Source organism: Corythoichthys intestinalis, chromosome 7 (genome assembly GCF_030265065.1).
Source record: "Corythoichthys intestinalis isolate RoL2023-P3 chromosome 7, ASM3026506v1, whole genome shotgun sequence".
NCBI classification, from domain to species: domain Eukaryota; kingdom Metazoa; phylum Chordata; class Actinopteri; order Syngnathiformes; family Syngnathidae; genus Corythoichthys; species Corythoichthys intestinalis.
Window position 1 is genome coordinate 34,908,800 of NC_080401.1, and position 19,281 is coordinate 34,928,080.

Sequence of the window (19,281 nt, forward strand, 5' to 3'; positions counted from 1 at the left end):
AGGGAAGAGGAGGAGGAGGAGAAGAAGGGGTGTGAGAGTTCCAGATTGCCCCCTTCTTTTCTCTCCCCCCTCTGTTTTCTTTGGAGTGGCCCAGCCTACTTCTGATGTCACTGATTGGAGAAAAGTGGAATTACATTTTTTACCACTACTTACTTGGTTGCAACTCATAATCTCTCATTTGCATTCCAAAACAGGTGCTTCATTACTGTTGAACTGTATGGCTATTTTAGCCAATCTCAGCAACACGTTGGTATTAATTGTAATATATTTTGTGGTGTCTGGCTACCCTAGTAACAAGATGCATACAGGTGATTGGTTGCAACAAAAATGCTTACTTTTCATTGATACTTGGTAGGTAGATACAACTAAAAAGACACGTTTTTATTGTTTATTTAAAAAGAAAAAAAATGCCAGGGCAAAAGTAAATAAAATAAACTGAACTTCAGTATGGATGACATACAGTATATAATAAACTTCAAGCAAAATTTGAAATCGTGCCACCTGAATGGCAGCACCTAGGCCAGTGGTTCCCAAACTGGTCCTCAAGGACCCCTCTGGGTACGGGTTTTTGTTCCTACCGATCGAGCACAGACCGTTTAACCAATGAGGTTTCTGCTATAACAAGCAGCACCTGACTACAACCAGCTGATTACACTTGTACAACACCAGATTGGTACACATGTGTCGTCCTGTTTTGTTGGAAAGAAATCCAGCACCCACAGGGACCCGATGTGGAATAGTTTGGGAACCCCTGACCTAGGCATAGACAACTGAGCGAAACACCCTGACTAAGCCACTCGATGGCATGCTCTTGTGAACGGCATTGGGTAGCCTACAGGTTACTCAGAAATGTACGTATTACCCGTAAACTTGAGACCTCAAGTTAATGCACCTCTTGTTAAAATAAGATAGGAGCATTCAAAATATCTTACAGTGATCCCTCGTTCTTAATGGTTAATGGGGACTGGAACCCGCTGCGATAAGTGAAAAACCACGAAGTAGTGCCCCCCCCCCCCCCCCAAGGTAAACCTTATATATATATATATATATATATATATATATATATATATATATATATATATATATATATTTTTTTTTTTTTTTTAAATTATTTTTATATGTATTTTAATACCGTATTGGCCCAAATATAAGACAGTGTTTTTTGCATTGAAATAAGACTGAAAAAGTGGGATTCGTTTTATATTCTGGGTCTAGACATTATACCCCTTCACGACGCTAGATGACGCCAGATCATTCTAGCGCATGCTGAACTTGAGGAGTTATATTCTGTCAAGACAGATCTCAGCTACTCTCAAGTTCAGCCAGTTTGCATTATTTTATTGCAATGTTTTTCCTGATTCGGATTTGTTTCAAGACTACACTTACAGTTAGACCTCACTTTGATGGTTATTGCAGTTATTGCAATTTTGTTGTTTTATCACAATAGATTGTTTTTTTTTTTTTTTACATTTCAAAAACCAGGAGCTATTCATTTACAAATGTGATTGCACTTTAGTTTACATATTTAAATGTTCAGATATTAAGATTTGAATGAGGCAAAATAACATGCTTTTTCTCTCAAATATATTATTTTATAATCATTTGTTTCAGATGTACTGTAATTATTTTCTGTATAAAAATGAATTTGGTGTTCAAAAAGTCTTATTTTTTTTCAAACTAGAGTCTTGAAAAAGAGGGGGTCGTCTTATAATCAGGGGCGTCTTATATTCGGGCCAATACGGTAAATGGTTTTTAAGCACTTTAAATGTAATAATTATGATAACTTTAAACACGTTACTGTCCCACCAAATTATTTTTAAACAAGAATACAGTAGAAAAATACTTATCTTTATTAAATGCTTCATTAAGTGAGTCCACTCAAATCCGCTCAAACTGCTCACTTACACACAATGAGTTGCCAGAGCAACTGTTTAACAAGTTAAATGATGATTGATGCATGCAGTGCTTTGAAGTTTCAGCTTCCAGGCATCTCTTGCAAAATCAAACCTTAACGTCTGTCAATCATCGTTAAATTTAATAAGCAACTCCAGTGCACTGCCTGACCAAGAAAAGGAACAGGAGGGAGAGTTAGACTACGTGATCGGATCGGGACAGCTCATCTGTATTTTTTTTTTTTTTTTAATGGGGGGGGGGGGGGGGGGGCGCAATGGACTGAGGGTCCGATATGTGAAGCGCGAAGTAGCAAGGGATCACTGTACTTACAAGAACTTAAGAATCTGAGTTATGTCTGCTTAAAATCTTAATTTAGCATGACCAATTGAAAGTTTTATTTTATTGAACAATACAGTATTTTAAAAAGTTGCATTTGCCTTATTTCCAACCAAGCGCTCTAGAAATAAAATGTATTATTATCATTATTATTACTATTATTACATATATGGACAAGATCTTTTTTGTTTATATCTGTTTTCATGCTCCTAACCTTATTTATTTTATTTATTTATTTATTTATTTTAATTTTCTGTACAAATTGTCTGACCCGACCCCAAACGATAGGCGAGATTATACCAAAACTGAACTCTGAGAGGCAGCAGAGGATGTCTAAAATCTAGATAATGCACAGCAGAAGTAATAGAAATGAAAGAATTTAGTCCATGGCATGGCTTCAGTGTAATTTCTCAGTCTTTCAGTTATATCCAATAATCAGGCCTTTGTGAAATTTGATCAGAAGGGGTCAAATCTGGCTTAGATTTGATCATGTTATTGTTCTTTCCTCGTCCTCGAGGTATCCTCGAGACAGATACCGTAATACAATGACTCAGTTCAACTAGCTGTTCCTCTTTTTTGCCACTTGGCACGAATGGCCACTCAACTAGCCACCTTAAAATCACTCCATACTGTGGTATATTATAATCTCAAGGAATCTCAAATCTTTTAGAAACTTTGACTAGTAAGAGGTACAAATCTCTAAAATTGTCCCCAACTAAAAAATAATATCAGATAATCCGACAATCGGACAATTGCTGGCTTGGATCAGAAGCGAAGGAACCTAGCTCAAATTTGGCTCCATTATTCATACGTATGTGTGTACCCTGCTTTACATCATTGCTGTTCCTAAAAGGCTGCCTAGAGACTACCAGCCTTCTGATTGCCCACTTTCCTAACAATTTAGAGACTGATTACTAACTACCACCGGTACTTCCAGAGGCTGTAGCAGAGACCTAACTGATTGACATGATAATTGGAGCTATCCTGACTGCGCGGGTGTGTAGTCTGTCCCTGCCTACTTGTTTTTTATCAACACCGTCATCTACTTAGGGCCTAACCACACAAGGGAACTTTTTTTTTTTCCTCTCCCAAAGATTCAGACGGTGATATTCCATTACCTCATTCATACTCTATGTATGTTTGCCACTTTAAATCAACTGCGGTCCACGTGTGTGCATTTGTATTGGGTTTCATTCATTCAGAGTGGAAAAAAACAGTTGATATTCTCGTCGTGTTTGGTCGAGCCTGTCGGATCTCGCACCTCTTTGTTTTCGCTCACTTTCACCTAATCTTGTAGTAACTGTCACCTTTTTTCTATCGCCATTTATGTGACTCGCACTTGCAACTGCTAGAAAACAAGTTGAGGTGTAGCTGACATATCAATTGTGCGATGAGTTACTTTCCATCTGCTCTGTTTTGTCCTTAACTCATCGGCTGCCGTCAACAGGACATTCATTCCATATTAACCCTTTAACACCTAAGCCTATTTTGGCCGAATTTGCATGCATTTGATGTTGCCTTTATATTTCAAAGAAAAAAATCTTCACAATGGCCAAGTTGGGTCCCTTTTTTAAGGACACCTTGAACTTCATGTCCAAACTGTTTTCTTCACTGACCAATTATAATCCACATTTTAGACCCAAAAAGACAAAAAAATCCCAAAATATTTTTTCAAAATTTGTAATGTTGATGTCGCATTGACAACCAAACATGCTCGACCAACCGTTTTGAAGCTTGATAATATTTATTCAACTTGTTAGGATAAACATTCAATAGAAAAAAATAAGATTGAATAGTTTTATGTTTGACAATTCAACACAAACAGCAAGTATGGTCATAAGCGTTTTTGGCCTTTACACATACTATGGTCAAAACAGGTTATATACAGTGCAAAATAGTGAGAAAACAAAAATCATCTAATACAAAAAGGGTTTGGAGGATATCTCTTTGTGAAGTTAGGTATTATACCCATCACCTTATCTAAAGTATATACGTACATGCAATCAAGCTTCTCGAACACTCATCTTTATATAATTGAAAAGATTATAGTGAAGAAAAAATATATATAACATTGAAAAAAAGTATTTTCAAAAATATTGACAAGTAGTTCAGTTCAATTTAAATTTTTCTGGCATACGACCCAATAAAGTTTTTTTTTTTTTTTTTTTTTTTTTTTTTTTTTTTTTTGCTCACTAAATAAAGCTTCTGCATGAACAGGTCACGGAGTTGCGTCACACACAACGTCACACAGCCTACTCTTTAGCGCGTTGCTGTCACTTCTACTCGCCGAGACGCCGACTCGTCCCAGGAAAACAACGACAAATACGGCTCATCTTCTTCCTTGAGTTAATGAAATAATGCATTAGCTCATGCTAAATTTAGTTTTAGATTCATTCTGCACGTTTCAAAGTCGCTCGCTCAATCGAACCGGTGCACAACACCGGCCGTTGCTTGCTTCGCATGCCTCCTTTTCCTTAGTTGGCGCCTCGCTCGGAAATTTATTAAAAATGTCCACATTTGGGTCGTCCTTCTTGACATCACAACGGTCGTGGGATCTGTAGTTTTTTTGTGCTGCTTTCGGTTTTGAAAAAGGACAAGAAATGATGGAAATATGGAGGTAGATACATGGTCCATGCAGCGTTTTAATGCATATTTATGAGTGCAATAAAACTATAAAACTCAAATGACATTATCTCCCGTTTTTCTTGGTCGATTGACTTCAAATAAAAACTGGTGTGGACATCAACTTCCGCACGTTCAAATGAGACCAACCAGCGGCACGTGGGTGACGTAATTACAGCGTGACGAAGCTTCAAAGACGGCATGCGTAAATGCGTCGCTGCCGACACGTTCGGTGTTAAAGGGTTAACCGGGAGGGATGCCATTCGCTGGCAGCCCCTCCAAGTTTAAATGAATTGGACGTTACCGCCAATGGGAGCTAATGAGTTCATCTGTTCATTTACATCAGGAGTCTCATCTCAACTCATCTTTGTCGCGGGCCTACACAGGGCCTTGTCTCCCAACTATGGCTGTCATGATTAATCGAGTAATTGACAACTAATCTATTATCAAATCAACAGTTATTTGTAGGGATGTCCCGATTGCATATTTGTGCACCTGAGTCTGAGTCACCTGAATCTGAGAGTCTGCTGATACCAAGTCCTGATCCGATACCGAAAAAAAATGTATAGATTTTTTTTTTTAGTTTGAACAAAAGTTCCAAACATGTTACAGTACTGTACTGTCAATATTTCCTCCTCTTTTTCTGGGTGTGTTATGGAGGATAAAACATATCTTTTTGTTTCTTATGGCAATGCCATTGTATTTCTGGATTATTTTTCTTTTTAGGTCTTAAAAAAAATATATATAAGTGTACTGCTCAAAACTGTGTATTTCCATGTGCACTGCCCAACAGCCAGCTAACATTGTATGGCCTCCAATAAAACACGAGGCTTGGTCTTTTCTTATTTTTGTATGAAGCGCCACTGTACAAATGCCATGTAGACACAACACTTCCCTTGAGCTCCAAGTCTTGAGTACAGGTTAGCTTCCATACAGCAGGATTTATTAACAAATTTCGCTCATATACAGGGGTCGCGTTAACCGAATATTTTCCGTCGTTGACCGGTTTTTTAAAACGGTGACGGAAAAAACTGAAGTCCATCCGTCATTTTGACAGGTTGCAATTCACACCCCAGACCACAGGGTGGCGAGTGAGCATATTAATTAGCTATTGTCTCTCTTGATGCATGACGTCCTTGGCCTTACTCGGAAAAATGTCAAGGCAACTGAGCGTCCGAACTAAGGCTACGTTCATACTACAGGTCTTAATGCATGAATCCGATTTTTTCGTGTTTTTCCGACTCGAGTGAGGCATTAACTTGACGGTCTGAACGTGACAAATCGCATGGAACGGGACCATTTCAAATCCGATCTGGGTCACTTTCGTATGTAATCTAAATCCGATCTGGGCCACATTTTTCCAGACTGTCGCGGCGGTCTGTACTGTCCAGTCCCGCAAATCGGATTTAATGCAGCAATTACGTCATCAAAAAGCGAGAGACGGTACAGTAGCGATGCAGCAGTGCGTTATTAGCGACTAGCTTGCCTTGAACACGGCTTTTTAGGAAGGGTCGGACTTGACAACAGTCATAAAAAAATAAAAATGGGTTTGAGGATAAGCCTGAGAATGATCGGTTTTCTCTCTGCTCCATATAAGCAATATTTCAACATTGCTTACACGGCCGAGAGTCGGGGCAAACTGCCCGTATGTGTGTGTGACATGCACGAACAGTGCGTGCATGCTATCAATCCATATACTCTGAATATAAGCCTAAACGGGGATTATATATGCCTGTTATTTGTGTCCTCTTTTTAACAGCAACAAGCCTATGGCTACGTTCATACTACAGGTCTTAATGCACGAATCCGATTTTTTGTCATATCTGCGCACTAATTCGCAGTCCGACATGCGCTGAGCAAGACGACCCGCATGCGCAGAAGCATCAAAACAAATGACCATACAATCACACATGCTGGCTGTCATCCGTCATTCTAGGGATATCATATTTTGCTTATTAAAAAGAGGACACAAATAACAGGCATAAATAATCCCTGTACAGGTTTATATTCAAAGTATATGGATCGATAGCATGCACGCACTGTTCGTGCATGTCACACACACATCCAAGCAGTTTGCCCCGACTCTTGGTCGTGTAAGCAATGTTGAAATATTGCTTATATGGAGCAGAGAGAAAACCGATCATTCTCAGGCTTATCCTCAAACCCTTTTTTTTTTTTGTGACTTGTCAAGTCCGACCCTTCCGAAAAAGCCGTGTTTAAGGCAAGCTAGGCGCTAATGACGCACAGCTGCTTGACGTGTGATGGCGCGGTGTGGATTCTCTGTTAAGCTTGTTCGGACAGAATATTAATTAAAGATGAATGAAAACTAAATACGATTGAATATGTCATTATTAACATTTTAAAAATTTAAGTGACTGGTAAAAATAGATTATGACCGGATTTTTACGACCCTGTCAGTCAAAATGACAGACAACGAAAAAGTCTAGCGCAACCTCTGCTCATATAGCTTTTCTCCATAAACACACATATGCTGCATAGTCAGCATCAGTGCAACCGACATACTGTGTACTGTAAAAGTGAATGAGCATGTGTTCCAAACTGCATCACAAGATGGATGCAGTAAATTATTATGACCACAAGGTGGGAGTAGCGTACTGAAAAATGTTAACTGGCTCTAAACACAGGCGACTCTAGTCAGAACAAGTTTTAATTTTTTTAATTTTATATAGCATAAATTCAAAACTCAATCCTTTTCACCCGATTTCGATCCTTTGAACAATGGCCTGATCGGCCCGATTTCAGATCACGTGATCATATTGGGACATCACTAGCTATTTTAATAGATGAACCATTTAAAGAAATTGTTGACATTAAAGTGATCCAATGTGTCTTTTTCGAGGCCCTTTATAGCAAATGTTATATTTCATTTTTTATTTACATTGTTTTATCTTAAAGTGCATGTGACACGAAAAAGCATGTTTATTTCATAACACACGCTGTATTTTATGCCCCTGAATGATATGGACCGCTTGGATGTGTGTGGAAGCGATCGCTATATTTATTTTGTTTTTGGAATCCCGCGCCATGAAAATGAGTGACTTCCGGCTTCGGTCTTGCATTGAGGAGGAGGGCGCTGTGACGTGTACGGTAGAAGACGTCCTCTTCACTATAAAGTGTACTGTTATGTATGAGGACGAAGGATTCAGCTGATTTTGCGGATTAATACGTTTATTTTTCGGATCACACCAGCCAAACGGCTGCAGAAAAATCATTCTGTATGAGGGAGAGGCGTATGCGCCTTTTTGGAGTTTCAAAAGGTTCCCATTCACCTTGGATATTTACTTTGGGACCATTGGACTTACGAGGGAGTGAGTAAACATCTTCTTTTGTATTATGTCAAATACAAATACAGCGATTATAAAGTAAACACTACAAACTTCCTTTAAATAAAAGACTACTTACGTTTGATCATTGATAGGCATGTAAAAAGCTCTCCTCATGCTCATTAGCGGCACGTTAGCTGCACAACAACTCCAGCCACCCTCCTCCGGGGAACGAACTGTAAATTGCTCTCCGCCGGGCGGTTTGCCGATCCGCGAAGACAATCGACAACCAGGTCGTCATGTCAAATAATCCAGGCTAGTTATGTGTGATTTTCCGCTTCGAAGACTTTGAAACATCACTCGGTTCGGGTTAGCATGTCGGCTAGCTGTCACGCCTTCTGGTTTGTTTACATTCTCCGAAGCCGGGGAAGGGAAATGACATATGTCCGATTTAGGTGTCATAAAATATCGTTCGGGAGGTGCGACAGTAAAGGTGAAATCGAAAGTTTTGACCATTATGGAGTAATTTTGCCCTGTCGTCCTGAATAAATGCATTTTTATTATTTCATATTCCATTCAGCACAAGACTGTTATTTGTCATGACCATGCCATTTATTTAGCAATTGGGGAAAATACTTGGATAAAAAGAATATCCTGTAATAATATTGAAGTAAAGAGACAGAAACGATGACATTTTGCCGCTCTCTTCGTCGCGTTTTCCTCGTTGTGAATAGTTCCCCCTCGATGGGCTGACTGGTCCTTCTCAAGCCATTTATATAGCTATTGGGGAAAAATACTTGGATAAAAAGAATATCCTGTAAAAATACTGGAGTAGAGAGACTGAAACAATGACATTTTGCGGCTCTCTTCGTCGCGTTTTCCTCGTTTTGAATAATTCCCCCTCAATGGGCTGAATAGTAAAACCGATAAGCCCGGTCTACCGCTGACATCATCCACCTGTTGGGGGCACTAAAGCCCTATAATGGTAGGCGTGGCTAACCCGCAGATTAAAAGACTAATTTCTCGTCATCTGCGCTTTGCTAAATTGTTGTATAGACCCTACCCACGTGACGTCACAACTCCTTCCTCCTGACTGGTGCCGCCCAATTGTCCGTCAACACATCATGTTTACCTGTTACGGCTACGTACATTCCTCCTATTTACGACGTGTTTTTCTGCTCGTTAACATTAATAATCAAAATGGTGAAGGCGTGTGTGGCGGTCGGTTGCAATAACAGAGAAGATAGACGGAGAGACTTGAAGTTCTACCGGATTCCGAGAGACCCGGAGAGAAGAGAGCGAGATGGGCTGCTGCAATTCGACGAGAAAACTGGGCTCCAAACGATTACCACAGATTATGAAGTAGTCATTTTATATCTGGTAAGATGCATTTAATATATATTTAGAGGGTTTTGGACTGACAACCACAATTAAGATCATTGCTAGGCTAATCGCCGACAACATACACGTATGTATGTAGTGAGAGTGCTATCGCTAAACCATATAAACATTAAAAGCCCTAACTCCATTGACAAACGACATGAAATACATTAGACTTGACAGTGGATGTTAGCAATAACAAAAGATTTTGAATTGAAAATTTCGTAACTCACCTTTCCAAGCACAAGATAGATTCTTGCCGAATTTTCGTGGACGAGGACCTGTTTCACCCAGCCAGCAACGAAGTATTTATAAGCCTCCAAGCTCTTAAAGTTTTTCAAACTTTCGTGAGAATAGGCTGATTTTGTGTGGACAAGATAGTTGTACATATCAGGGTAGCTAGCAGATGTCAGGCAAATACGGCGGAGACAGCGGGTCGAAAAACATCGATTTAGGCATCAAATATGGATCTGGCGAATGGATAAACTGAAGCTTTTCCACATAACGCCTTTTATGCAACGCATCAAGTGAGTTTACGGCATCCGAAAGCACCGGGTCTTCCATGAAATGCATTATAAATTGCTCGATCAATTGAGATCATTGATAATACAGACACAAAATGACGGACAAGGGGGCGGAACCATACAGCGAGCACGTGATTTTGTGACGTCGGTGGGTAGGGTCTATATCGTCGAATCGTCTCAAAATATGATTCTAATTCACATAATAATGCCATTTAAGACTTTTTTTCTTGTGTCGTATGCTCTTTTAATATTGGATAAAACGGTAAAAATTATTTTGTTTGTTTTTAGAACCAGTAAATCCTGTCTTTTTTTCTCTTTAAATGTGTTTTTTTTAATTTGTTATCCTTTTGCATATTTTACTAAGAAAAACAAAAAAATTAGGAAACCATTGATTCTTTTATGAATTTTTGTATTTCAATTTAAGAAACAAAAACAGGAAACTTTTTTTTTTTTAATTAAAAAAACAGTTAATGAGCTCCAATTTCTCTTTAATTTTGAAAACAAAAAAGGAAAAACAGTAAACACTTTTTTTAAAGTCATAAACTTCTAAATTTCATAAATCTAACTAAATTTCTGCAGCACTTTATTTTAGAGGACTACAGAAATATTGTTATATATAATTTCATTTTAGCTATAAAAAAATCTAGAGGAGCAGATCTGGCTCCAAGGGTCATGAGTTTGACACCTGTGATTTACATCATGTGAGATGAAGAGTACAAGTCAGTGTCTCCAAGGCAAAAGTTGGGGGAATATTTTTAACTCCACGGGGAGTTTTCACATTGTCTACTCGACAACTAGTGAAACATGAAACGAGGCCGACCACACTCACACATTGGACCTAGCATCTGGCCCCTCCGTGTCCCAGTCTTGTTTGTGTATTTGCCTTTGCTTTGTAATGAGCTGAACTCCTGAGAAAATGTGTTGTTGTTGTTTTTTTTTGTTTGTTTTGTTAGACTGCCAAGAGATGGTTCCGATCTGCATTTAGAGCATAGCTTCAACGTTCCACCCAATGTGACCAAGCTTAACCTGACTTCATACTGCTCTCTTTCAGGGATGTACCTCTCTGATCTGACCTACGTGGACTCAGCCTACCCATCCACGGGCAGCATCCTGGAGAATGAGCAGCGGTCCAACCTGATGAATAACATTCTCAGAATTATATCAGATCTGCAGAGATCTTGTACATACGGTGAGCGGACCGACATCCCTTCCTTGTTGAGTATTGCCCTTGTTTGCCCACTTTGCCGATGGCAGTCCATCAGCATTGATGATGATGTCTCTTCTGGTTTTTATAATGGGCTAAAATATGCAACGTTCAATGCCTGATTGACAGACCTGTGATACTCATGGCATGAAAACCTCCCCATTTCAATATATATACTGTATAAAAAAAAATTTTTTAAATGATGCCCATGTAGTCATTTCCTTTGAGAAGCATCTGATTCCACATTATGGAACGAAACTCTCCATATTCTTGACAAGTTGCAGAATTACAGACAGCCCAATAGTCCCACCATTCTCCGCTCATCTAAAACAGGATTGTTGCAAACGTGTCTGTGTGAATGTAAGTTTTATCTTTCCCATATGCTTATTAAAGTACGTGTTCCCACTTTCTCGCAGTCGAGATTCACTGAGAAAATGAAAAGACTCTCTAAATAAGAGGCAAATGTGCTTGCTTCAGAAGAGAAAGCCACCCCAGCTCCTTGTGTGAAGCATATTCTGCAATTTTTTTTTTGCCATTTTCCATGCCGACCCACTGATTTCCTTCATGTCTTTATGCGTATTTCAGATATTCCTCTTTTACATCACGTACAAAAGTATCTCAACTCTGTCAGATACATCGAGGAGCTGCAGAAGTTTGTGGAGGATGACAATTACAAGTAAGCCACCATCACAGCAAAAAAAACCAAAAAAACTTCCTATTAGTCATGCTAACTAAAGATTTTAACAACACTCAAATTATTCAGTTCTCTAGAGAGAATTGTTGTTCAGAGTATTCCTAACTCATTTTATTAAGTTAATATTGTAAACTTCAACTCCGGTTCCTTGAAAAGGGCGTCCTAGCAACAGGGTAATTGCTAAGTTGTCTGCACGCTTCGTTGTTGTGTTCAAAATACTACATACTTACTTGAAGTGAAGTCCATTTTGTTTAAAATGCTTTCAAACTACTCAATCCTTTCAGGGAGAGTGGTCACTACAGTGGAGCTATTCAAAATTTGACATATAAGACCTTTAAACATTCATAGGGCAAGTGACTATTTTTGGTCATTACATTTATTTATTTAGTTATTTATTTTTAAATTAAGACCCCTTCAGACCTGAGCATGCTGCTCTAAATCAATAAATACACCGAATTTAGTTGCTATTGCCACTTCTGGGAGATGATTCGACGGAGCTTTACCCATCGAAATCAAGTCATGAGGTTTAGCACGCCCTCTTTGGTATTTTTGGCTCTTTGAAAATGACTGAGACAAAATGCAACTTCAAAAAGGCAAACATAAGTGCTCATTTCTCATGAAAACAATGTAACTTTAACGTTAAAAATAATCTATAAAAGCATGAAATATCCCTGACCAAAAATTGCACTTTGTTCTGGTATTTTGAGTAAAAAGAGATTTAAAAAAATTTTTTTTTTCTTTTGCCCAGCAGAAAAAATGCAGGTCTGAAGGGGTTTTACCTTGTATAAGGCTAGGATTTATTTTTGGTCATTAAAAAAGTTAAATATTAGCAATTACTATACTTATAAGTAAATGTTGGAATTATTAATACGATAATAAAAGCTCAATTAATTAAATTGAAATGCGCAAAAACTGAAATACACTCTGGTCACTGAACCAAGAAACACTTTAAAGTAGATTTCCATCAATGGCAGCCAATGAGTTAAATGAGTGCCCCATAAATATAAAAAACAACAAACAAAAACGTCATTCGAGCATGAAAGGTTTAAACTAGGGCTGTCGAACGATTAAAATTTTTAATCGAGTTAATTACAGCTTAAAAATGAATTAATCGTAATTAATCGCAATTAGTCGCAATTCAAACCATTTATAAAATATGCCATATTTTTCTGTATATATATATTCTGTAAAATGTTGGAATGGAAAGATAAGACACAAGATGGATATATACATTCAACATACGGTACATAAGGACTGTAGTGGGCATTTCACTCTACTGTCATTTAAATCTGTCTATGCTGTCCTCACTCCGAAGCGTCTACTTTTTCCAAAGCTAGACAGCTAGTGAACGACGCCATAATAATCAGACTTCTTTCTTTTTCATCTGATTTATTAATAAAATAGCCTCAAACCATTGTCCTCTTTAGACCGTCGTAAAACTACAAAAAAAAAAAGTACACAAGCATTGCATTAGCAACAACGTTAGCTTAGCACGCTATACAGGTTCACAAAACATAAACAAAAAGCGTCTCATACAAAAAATATAACATTTCGCTTACTAACATAATATGTGCATTATTTACAACAACCATACTTATGGACAAATCTTGTCCAAGGATCATATAAGCACAACATTACAATGTAGGCGTCAGCCCGAGATGTCCTGCAGCCATATTGAACTGGCAAGACAACAATAAACCATGTCGCAAAGCGACCACAAGAGTTCGCTGTTGGACAGCACAAAAAGCCTTGCTGTAAAACTTACCAAAAGGCAGAATACTGTCTGAGCGGGACATGTGCGCTAATTGCGTCAAATATTTTAACGTGATTAATTTAAAAAATTAATTACCGCGCGTTAACGTGATAATTTTGACAGCCCTAGTTTAAACAAAGTCCTATTTAATCAGAATGTTGAGATCAAAGCATTAACAATTTCTTTCCAACTAAAAAGCTAATATTGTTGACGTTCTGTTTTTCCAGGTTGTCACAAAGGATCGAGCCTGGAACCAGCACGCCGCGAGCTAATGCCTCCAAGGAGGATCTTGCGGGTGAGTTTTTGTCTCCTTCTTAAACTTGATTTTAGTTGGTTTTCCATAATGTGGCTCCTTTTAATGTGGTTCTTTGTCCAACAGGCCAGGAGGCGTCTGCATCTCCTTTATGCGGCCGTAAATGTTCGATGGCGGCCGACGGCGCTAAAGTCCCAGCCACACCGCCCTCTCCAAGGAACCTGCTGCCATACGGACACCGCAAGTGTCACAGTCTGGGCTACAAGTCAGTCCTTTCAGAGTCTTGTTTGTCTCATTTTGTGCATTGATGGGCTAAAAATAAAATGTCTGAAATTTGATTTTCAATTTCTCTTCCCCCTGCCCCCAGCTTTTTAAGGAGGCAATAAGAACAAAAGACAGATAAAGCGCTAAGAAAGTTTAAAGCTGAAGTTGAGAATTTTTGACATTAGGCTTATACTTCAAGTTAGTAGGGGTTTAATTAGTCAGTGGAGTTGATTTCAACAAATTCCGTACATTTTGTTAGTTTGTTATTAATTTCAGGGCTCCGGAGTAGCTAAGCTAGCGCGAGTCAATGGTCCCTTCCTAGCATGCCATTAAAAAAAACGATACGAACAGATCTAACAAAGTGAAATGAATTCAAAATGCAGATCATTGCTCAAAATACCCATGCAGCCAAAACAATGTCACACCAAACTGCTGTAATTCATTTATTTCTGCGAGACTATTTTTTTTTATTATGCGTAATGCGACCACAATAGAGAGGAGTGCTTCGGCCACTTGTGCTCATGCTGCATTCGAGGAAGGTGGGAAGTCGGACGTATCCCACTCGGATGGTACCAGTTGCAACCTCAAAGCGTTCAAAGTGGTTTTTTTTTTGTTTTGTTTTGTTTTTTTTGGCCATCAGAAGACGTGTTGACCTCCAGCAAACCTGCCTTATCATAAGCGATGAAATAGTAGAGGAAAAACGACGGTTTAGCTAAATAGACCACACTGTAAACTACATTCTTTAGTTACGTCGGATTGAAGCAACTAGTGAAGCCGGGGTACTTTTTTTCTGACTTCGCGACTAAGGCATTCCAGTTCTAGTGGCATTCCAATTATATTCTTCCTGGTCGAAGGTTGGAAAATGCTGTCTTCCCACCTTCCTCAAATGCAGCATTAGTCTACGGTGTCTTGACTGAAGAACGGCAACATAGTGAAACGTGCATTTAGAGGCTATGGAAACAGAACAAATGGGCAAATGAGAGTTTCCACAAATTCCCTGTGAAGAACATGGAACAATACAAACTGTGGATACTTGCTGCTGGCTACGACATTAACACACCGGTGGAAAAATCATCACTCCGCTCTGCGGCCTGCTACCTACAGAGTTACTGGATTACAAATGTTGCTGTTCATACAGCAGTTATTGACATGCAACTTCATCCTGAAAACATACACAACACTATTGATTGAATGGGTCATCTGTGATTTTCATGCGTGCTTATGTTGTTTTTTGTCGGCATGGTAGGACGGGCTCATTGACTCGCACTAGCTTAGCCACTCAAGAGCCCTGAAACTAATAAATAAATAACTAACTGCACAGAATTTGTTGAAATCAACTCCCCCGACTAACTAAACCCCCGCTAACTCGAAGATTAGCCTAATGTAAAACATTCTGAACTTCTCCTTTAACCCTTTATGAGGCACTCGCTGAACTCATGGGCTGTCATTGACGGCAATAGACATCCAATACATTCTGACTGGGAGGGGCGAATGAACAGTCTAGCGCCGTCAATGGTACTGAAAAATGAGCATAAATACTATTTTTTTTCCCCAAAAAATGAATAATTGGAGGCCATAACCAGAGTAGTTTTATTAATATTTTAAAATATTAATATTATATATTAATTATATATATATATTATATAAATATTAAAATATTTCTATATTAACGTTTCAAAATAATTTATTAAAAACTGTAATGATTAATCTTTTAAAAAATCATGATTATAATTGAGATCTGGTTTCCATCACATTTTGGGTCATGTGGGTCACACCTGTATGCTAAATGTACGTGCAGCTGTGTGGATGCTAGGTCTTTGTAGGATTTTATTGTAATCGCCAAAAATAGTCAATGTTAAATGTCAAACAAAAATAATGTAAATAAAGTGCAATACTTCAGTTTTTAATATCTTTTTCTCCCTCCTATTTGTGCTGTCAGCCCCCAAATAATTAATAAGATAGCAAAGAAACTAGCGTTTTCTCATGGAAAAATCTATTGAATAACTGTTTGCTAGATTTCCTTTATTGGCAAGAAACATAAAATTAATTATTTTTCAAATTATCTGCAGGAAAAAAAAGTCAAATTAATTCATTAAATTTATCACCCAGGTCGAGTTGAGACTTACATATATTTGCTTGCTTCCTGCTAGTTTCATCCACAAGATGAATACGGTGGAGTTCAAGAGCGCCACCTTCCCCAATGCCGGTTCTCGCCACCTGCTTGACGACAGTGTAATGGAGAGCAACAGTCCCACTCGGGGCCAAGCCGAGAGCTCCACATTGTCTAGCGGCATTTCACTGGGTGAGCACTAGTGATGGGAAATGTGTTCTTCAATTAAGATATCGGCATGTTTTTGGGCTTTAAAAAAAAAAGCAAATAACTGGCATTATTTAATACAAGTTCTGCTTCTGATAAATTTCTAACCCATTATGTGCATTTTTTCTCTCAAGCTTAATTTTTTCAATGAATGATCATTAAATGATCCAGAATAGGATCTTTTCAAGCATGCTCATACACTGACATAATATTCATAGTCCGACATGTCTTGGCGTGTAGTTATTTGTTCCAATGCACATTTCGAGTTTAGAATGTAAAATGCACGTTAATGTAGTGCTGCAACGATTAATCGATTAACTTGAGTAATTTGATTAGGAAAAAAGCTTCAAATCAAATTTTGCTGCTTCGAGGATTCGTTTCATTAGAGTGCCGTTGTAATGGTTTGTTTTGAAAGTGTGCATTTAGTTTTATTGATTTGGTTGATACACTAGCCTCTAGTGGCGACAGTGAATATGCCGTAACTCGCCTATCAAGGCTGAATCCAACTGCTCCCTGTTAAGGCCAACATAGGGTTGTACGTTTTTCTTTGTGCTAATATGTGTTTATGCATTTTTAAATTTAGTTTTGAAGTATCGTTAGCACTTTTTGGTTGGAATACCCAGTATTTGTTTGAACGATTTGCTAAGAGCTTTGTAAAAAAGAAAAATCTTAGCATTTTATAGCATTTAAGTTAGCGAGCTTTTGCTAGGCAAGTTAGCCAATTGTTCTTTTGTTGTACTTAGATGCTCATTTATTTTGTCACACTGTTTGAGGCTAAGCTCTGGTGTTTTAATTTAGTTTTAAATTCATTTATTACTCTCGTGAAATGAAAGTGCAATTCTGCATAATTTGAAGAAACACGAATTTTATTTTGTATACACATTCGATGCTCTTTTGAAAGTACAATCTTAGCAAGCCAAAAAAGTATTATTTCAAGCATAAACACTTGTTTCTTTCGTTTTACCTCACCTTAATTCTATTCTGCAAGGTATTAAATGTTTGTAACCTGATTACTCGATTATTCGAGCTTACAAATCAATAGATTAAATCGATTACTTAAATAATCGATAGCTGCAGCCCTACATTAATGGAACAGTAAACAATGTGATTTATATTTGAGCCAATTAGGCAACCAATGACAAAAATAATGGTTGCTTAATCGACTGTCCAAATGATCGTTTTTGGCAGCCCTACACATCAGTCAGACTTTGTTAAAATATGTTCTGACATGCCTCAATTAATCAAAACACTTTCTTACCCAGCCTTATCAGCACACATCCACATTTGACTTTTTTATTTCCTGTGTTTTCGACTTGAACAGGAAGCAGCGACGGCTCAGAACTCAGCGAGGAAGTAACGTGGCCAGCTTTCGAGAGGTAAGAACCCTGTGATAATCGTCCTTGTCTGAACTGTTTGTTCCATCGCAAGCCATTATCAAGATGATGAACATGAATACGTATCTTCATCATGTGATATGCTGTACGTCACACTTTTCCTCATCCCCTGCAAAGCTCCTTAGATTTTAAGACCTAAGATGGTCTTGAAATCGTGAGAGTCCCCCCTCGGTGTCGCTACCTGACTCCCAACCGAACTGAAAATCCCCTTGCAAATGCGTCTAAAAGCTCTAACAAGAAAGCCCCGCTCTTTCATCCCACCCTTTGCACCTTAAAGGGAAAACACAAGAAAACAAAGTTGTTCCGTACCGCCTACCCTGTCCTATCTTATCCCATTCTGAACAGGACTCGGTTCTATCACTCTCTGGGCCCAGTGACCCGCGTGGCCCGCATCCCCTACCGAGGAGTCCTGAGGCCCAGCAGGTATACACACCCCGACCGGAAAACCGACCCCACCTAAAACCGAATCTCTCTTTTGTCCTCACTTGGTGCCCCCTTTTCAGCACCTGCCAGGGGCAGACGCTGTATGTGTGAGTGCGTGTGCTTGTATTTTAATGCTGGCCTGATCTTCTGCTGTGTTGGGGTGAAATCACAAATCAGGTGAAGGGGAAAATTGATTATCTGTCTATAACACTGGAGAATAATATGAACAAAAAAATCAGTTGAGTTAGATTTTTATCCTGATTGAAACTATATATTTTTTTCCTAGCCTGTCATTTTTTTTTACCTACCACTTACAATTACTTACCATTTTGTTAATATATGCAGATTACAATAGCAATATCATGTGTTAAAAAAAAATTAAAAAAAAAAAAAGATAACATGAAATAGTCATTGCAGTTAAGTCTGTATCTTATTTTTTTGTATGTTAATATTTTATCAATATTAAGTTCATTAACCCTTTATATGAAAAGTAGTATTTTTGGTAATTTAAAAAAAAAAAAAAAAAAACTAACCCTAGAAAGACCCGGCAGCATATTTTGACCACGTAAATCAGACTATTAACATTTTGATATACAGCTACGCAGAGATGGGTAGTAACGTGTTACATGTACTTCGTTACATTTACTTGAATAACTTTTTGAGAAAAATGTACTTCTAAGAGTAGTTTTACTAAGCTATACTTTTCTTGAGAAGATTTGTAAAGGAAAAAATGCTATTCCTACTCCGCTACTTTGGGCTACACAAAAGTCGTTACATTTTCCCTCTTTATTCTACATGTTACATTTATTTATTTACAGGGTGTTCCAAAATGTTTGACCCCATTTCGTAGGCCAATAATTTTGACAATTTTCGTTGGAATTACCTCAAATTTTCACAGCTTGTGTACGAACATTTCAAGTTTTTGTGTGTAACGTTTGGC

The 19,281-nt window shown here is 38.2% G+C and overlaps 1 protein-coding gene across 2 annotated transcripts in view; it reads left to right on the forward strand.

Moving 5' to 3' along the window:
* ralgps2 (Ral GEF with PH domain and SH3 binding motif 2) overlaps nt 1–19,281 on the forward strand; it is a 125,894-nt gene that overhangs the window by 83,258 nt on the left and 23,355 nt on the right. Inside the window, exons 10-16 of one of the 2 annotated variants that reach the window (XM_057840156.1) lie at nt 11,091–11,228; nt 11,829–11,919; nt 13,918–13,985; nt 14,070–14,208; nt 16,358–16,509; nt 17,846–17,900; nt 18,264–18,341. In XM_057840156.1, the coding sequence (XP_057696139.1) occupies nt 11,091–11,228; nt 11,829–11,919; nt 13,918–13,985; nt 14,070–14,208; nt 16,358–16,509; nt 17,846–17,900; nt 18,264–18,341 (721 nt within the window). The remainder of the gene's footprint in view (nt 1–11,090; nt 11,229–11,828; nt 11,920–13,917; nt 13,986–14,069; nt 14,209–16,357; nt 16,510–17,845; nt 17,901–18,263; nt 18,342–19,281) is intronic. The other variant, XM_057840157.1, reaches the window with a different exon arrangement.